The sequence below is a fragment of the Pterocles gutturalis genome, unplaced genomic scaffold (genome assembly GCF_000699245.1).
Source record: "Pterocles gutturalis isolate BGI_N339 unplaced genomic scaffold, ASM69924v1 scaffold13, whole genome shotgun sequence".
In the NCBI taxonomy this organism is placed as follows: domain Eukaryota; kingdom Metazoa; phylum Chordata; class Aves; order Pterocliformes; family Pteroclidae; genus Pterocles; species Pterocles gutturalis.
Genome location: NW_010122563.1, coordinates 2,393 through 6,891, shown reverse-complemented (window position 1 = coordinate 6,891; position 4,499 = coordinate 2,393). Strand labels below are relative to the sequence as shown.

General features: G+C 58.3%; 1 protein-coding gene across 1 annotated transcript in view; it reads left to right on the top strand.

Annotated features, from left to right (window-relative positions):
• Window positions 1-53: 53 nt before the first annotated feature.
• Window positions 54-4,499, top strand: part of DDX41 (DEAD (Asp-Glu-Ala-Asp) box polypeptide 41) — a 4,736-nt gene continuing 290 nt past the window's right edge. The window contains exons 1-13 of the mRNA XM_010077541.1: window positions 54-123; window positions 493-553; window positions 1,120-1,256; window positions 1,515-1,587; window positions 1,762-1,915; window positions 2,021-2,157; window positions 2,356-2,518; window positions 2,619-2,750; window positions 2,910-2,981; window positions 3,250-3,346; window positions 3,700-3,849; window positions 4,002-4,073; window positions 4,277-4,387. Coding sequence (XP_010075843.1) covers window positions 498-553; window positions 1,120-1,256; window positions 1,515-1,587; window positions 1,762-1,915; window positions 2,021-2,157; window positions 2,356-2,518; window positions 2,619-2,750; window positions 2,910-2,981; window positions 3,250-3,346; window positions 3,700-3,849; window positions 4,002-4,073; window positions 4,277-4,387 — 1,354 coding nt within the window. The 5' untranslated portion in view covers window positions 54-123; window positions 493-497. The remainder of the gene's footprint in view (window positions 124-492; window positions 554-1,119; window positions 1,257-1,514; window positions 1,588-1,761; window positions 1,916-2,020; window positions 2,158-2,355; window positions 2,519-2,618; window positions 2,751-2,909; window positions 2,982-3,249; window positions 3,347-3,699; window positions 3,850-4,001; window positions 4,074-4,276; window positions 4,388-4,499) is intronic.

Sequence of the window (4,499 nt, the reverse complement as noted above, 5' to 3'; positions counted from 1 at the left end):
TCAGGGGACAGTGACGCCTCCTCACTGTTTCCCTCGCTTTCCCCCCAGCACGGAAGGAGTCAGCCAAGGAGAAGCAGCTGAAGGAGGAAGAGAAGATCCTGGAGAGCGTGGCAGAGGGCCGAGGTGAGTGGTGGGAGCTGGGTGTCTCGCAGACCTGTCTTCAGAGCTGTTAGGGTAGCGGTAGGGGTATTGTCTGCCTGCAGTGCTCAGGGATGTTTGTACCCAGGGGTGGGACAGGAGATCACAACGGGATCCCTCGGTCGGTGTCCAGCTGCCTGGCTCAGCTGAGGCGGTGCTGTGTCAGGCCCCAGGGCACGGCAGGCTGCAGCACTTGGTGGTCCTGTAGCCAGAGGGGCTGTCGGGGATGCTGCTTTCCCTCCTCTGTCTCTAAATGTGATCTCCCAAACTGTTCACCGAAGCAGTTCTCTGCTGAGGTTCAGTGTATCTGGAGATGGAGGGTTTGCACTGACCTTGTGAGCTTTATTCTTGCAGCTTTGATGTCCGTGAAGGAGATGGCAAAGGGCATCACTTACGATGATCCAATTAAAACGAGGTGCGTTTCACAGCGCAGAGGTTGGCTTTCTGGAAACATCCATTCCTCGCAGTTGATGAGATGCTGGAGGAGCACTGCTCTGCAGCCACTAGCTTTTTTTTTTTGCTCCACTGTCTGGCTTCTTACCACCTTATGTTAAGATTAAAGGCTGTTGAGTCACCTTGAGTGTTGTTTTGTACACAGTTGAAGACCTGAGGCAGGTCTTCAGATGTTGGAGGTGACTAACCCAGAGGAAGAGGCTGGGGGAGCCTACAGAGTCAGCGCTGCTCAAGGCAGTGTCAGAGAGACGATCGAGATGCGTCCAAAAGTTTTTGGCACATTCCATCCAGCATCCATAGACTGTTCTTAGCTGTGAGCTTGGGACTTCTTACTGAGACTTTAGGGAAACATTTAATGCATGGAACTGCCTTAGACTGTGCGCACACCATGGAGCCCTTGGGGTTACCTGTTGTCGCAGGTGGGGTATTCCAGCCCATGAGGAAGTTCCTCTGGGCCTCCGTGGGGGTTGCTGGCTCTGCAGCCCCAGCCTCGTTCTACGCCACAACCTTTTTCTGTCACTTTCGCAGCTGGAGAGCACCTCGTTACATCCTGGGCATGTCGGAGGCACGGCACGATCGCGTGCGCAAGAAGTACCACATCCTGGTGGAGGGGGAAGGCATCCCGCCCCCCATCAAGAGCTTCAAGGAGATGAAGTTCCCAGCAGGTGGGCTGGGGAAGGAGCCTGGCAGGGCCAGGGGTGGCGTTCTCGTGGGAAAAATCTGTCAGCGAGTGAATCTGTCAAATCTTAATGCGTAGTTCTAGTGGGGTCACAGCTTAAATTCCTGACGGTGGCTGTGTCATCCAGCTGCTGGCCCAAGGGGTGTTTGTCACTGGTGGAGCAGCTGCTGCTGGAACATGCGTAGGAGGGAAGGAGAGGGAAGACTTCAGACCGTGAACGTGCTTGTCTTTTGCTCTCTGGTAGCTATCCTCAGGGGCCTGAAGAAAAAAGGAATCCAGCAGCCAACACCCATACAGATCCAAGGCATCCCCACAATGTGAGTGCTCTGTCCCTCTCCCAGAGTGGGGAGTGGGATGCTCCCTGTAGCCCACCCAGCGCTGTGAACTGGGTGCTCTTCCCTGGTGACAGATGCACCCTGTCACCTTGCCCAGCCCTGGAGGTTTGAGCTATTCTGTAAGGATCCTCAGCATTGTCCCCATTTCTCTGCCAGCCTCTCCGGGAGGGACATGATTGGCATTGCCTTCACTGGCTCTGGAAAGACTTTGGTGTTCACCCTCCCGGTGATCATGTTCTGCCTGGAGCAGGAGAAGAGGCTGCCGTTCTCCAAGCGAGAGGGACCCTACGGACTCATCATCTGTCCCTCGGTGAGTGTCTGGGGGCACAGTGACACACACAGGAGGAAGCTTTTACTGATGTTCAGTGGCGATCCACCTGCACACAGGTGTAGGAATGAGTATTTTTCTCTGCAGCGGGAGCTGGCCCGGCAGACCCACGGCATCATTGAGTACTACTGCCGCCTGCTGCAGGAGGACAGCCTGCCCCCGCTGCGCTGTGCCCTCTGCATTGGCGGCATGTCTGTCAAGGAGCAGATGGAGACCATCAAGCAGTAAGGCTTCTGGAGGGGGTTTGTGGGGCTGGAGCTGTGGTCTGCTTTCTGGCAGGGGACTAAGGGGTGGTACCCTGGCTAGATGGCTTCAGGAAGGTGTGAGGGTGAAGGCGATGTGCCCAGCAGGTGTTATCTTTCCTGTGTGTCAGTGCTTGGGGCAGGAATTCGATTGCCTGACCGTGGCCTTTTATCCCACAGCGGTGTACACATGATGGTGGCAACCCCTGGCCGCCTGATGGACCTGCTGCAGAAGAAGATGGTGAGCTTGGACATCTGCCGTTACTTGGCCTTGGATGAAGCTGACAGGATGATCGACATGGGCTTTGAGGGGGACATCCGTACCATCTTCTCCTACTTCAAGGTACTGAGCTGACATACTACAAGCACCCTGAAGCTCAATCCCTGCACCCAGCTGGTTGGCTGAGTGCTAAACCTGTGCCCACACTGCGTTCCCTGTGCAGGGCCAGCGGCAAACCCTCCTCTTCAGTGCCACAATGCCCAAGAAGATCCAGAACTTTGCCAAGAGTGCCCTGGTGAAGCCCATCACCATTAACGTGGGGCGAGCAGGTGCTGCCAGCCTGGATGTTGTGCAGGTGAGGTGGTTGGGTGCCTGCATCCTCATGCCTGTGTGAGAGGCCAGCACCATTCGTGAGGGCACTTGATGCCTCCCCCTGCCAGAATCTGGGGTTCGTGGACTGAGCAATGGCAGTTTCTCTGCTGCCGGCCTGATCCATCCCCGTGCTTGTTCCTAGGAGGTGGAGTACGTGAAGGAGGAGGCCAAGATGGTGTATCTCCTCGAGTGCCTGCAGAAGACCCCACCGCCCGTGAGTAGTGCGCTCTGGCTGCGCTGGCAGCATGACTGGGGGCAGTTCCTGGGGCAGGGGTGAAGCTGCCAGTGGGGACACAGCCATGACGCTGCAGGCCTCTGCCACGGTAGGCCTGGGAGTGAGCCATGCTCCACATATGAGCAGGTCCTGGGTGCAGAGCTGTTGTGTGCTTTGCTCAGCAAGAGGGTTTCCCGGAGGCTGTGCTGGTGCTGGCAGTGCCACCCTGCAGAAGGGCGGCTCTTCCGTGATGTCTGTGCTGCTGCAGGTGCTGATCTTTGCTGAGAAGAAGGCGGATGTTGATGCGATCCATGAGTACCTGCTGCTGAAGGGTGTAGAAGCTGTGGCCATCCACGGAGGGAAAGGTCAGTGAGGGTGTCAGGGGGCCTGGGCCGTGGTGTGGCCCTGCCTGACCCCGCTCCTGCGGGGGTTGGATGTGGCCATGGGAGGTCCCAGCATGCAGCAGGTTGTGATGGTGTGAGGGAGGGCTGTGGCAGTGTCAGGAGTGAATGTCACATTGTTTGTAGTGGGCATAAACACGTGGTCCCTATGGGACCTACAGATTTCTCTGCTCCTTTATTTGGGGAAAGGCTGCGTGGGTCCTCTCGCTGGGGGAGCCCCGGTTGAGCGACGCTTGGCTCTGAGGCTGCAGTGGTTGCCACGGGAGGTAGGACTGGGAGCTCTGCCCTTGCTGATATTCTCTGCTGGGCCTTTGCAGATCAGGAGGAACGGACAAAAGCTATCGAGGCCTTCCGGGATGGGAAGAAGGATGTCCTGGTTGCCACTGATGTCGCTTCCAAGGGCCTGGACTTCCCAGCCATCCAGCACGTCATCAACTATGACATGCCGGAGGAGATTGAGAACTACGGTGGGGACTGGGCCCTGTGGGGGTCAAACGAGGGTGTGTTGGGGTGGGTGCAGAGGCCAGGAAGGCTCTGGCTTTGACTCTGCAGGGGCTGGGGGCAGGGGTGGTCTGTCACATCGCTTCACCCAGGCCTGCTGCTGTCTCTTTCTCCACAGTTCACCGTATCGGGCGTACAGGCCGTTCAGGCAACACTGGCATCGCCACCACTTTCATCAACAAGGCCTGTGGTGAGAAACAGCGTGGGGCTGGGGGCGCCCTGTGGGGCGGCTGGAGGCTGCCTGTGGGCGGCTGCAGCTGTAGGAGGGAGCTGAGCGGTGGAGCTGCCTCTGCCGTGGCCCAGGGGGTGTTCCTGAGCAAGCAGGGACTCGTCACGATGGCCTGTGGAGGGGGAGTACCCCCACACCTGTCTGATCTGTGTCTCTGCCCCCAGATGAGTCGGTGCTGATGGACCTCAAGGCCCTGCTCCTGGAGGCAAAGCAGAAGGTGCCGCCTGTGCTCCAGGTGCTGCACTGTGGGGACGAGACCATGCTGGACATCGGAGGTGAGAGACCCCGGGCTGGCACAGGGACCTCCCGCAGGGCTGTTGAGAGACCTGGGCTGCGGACGGGACCCCTCAGCTCCCGGGGCAGTTCCTGCCTGCCTCGGGGGTGTCG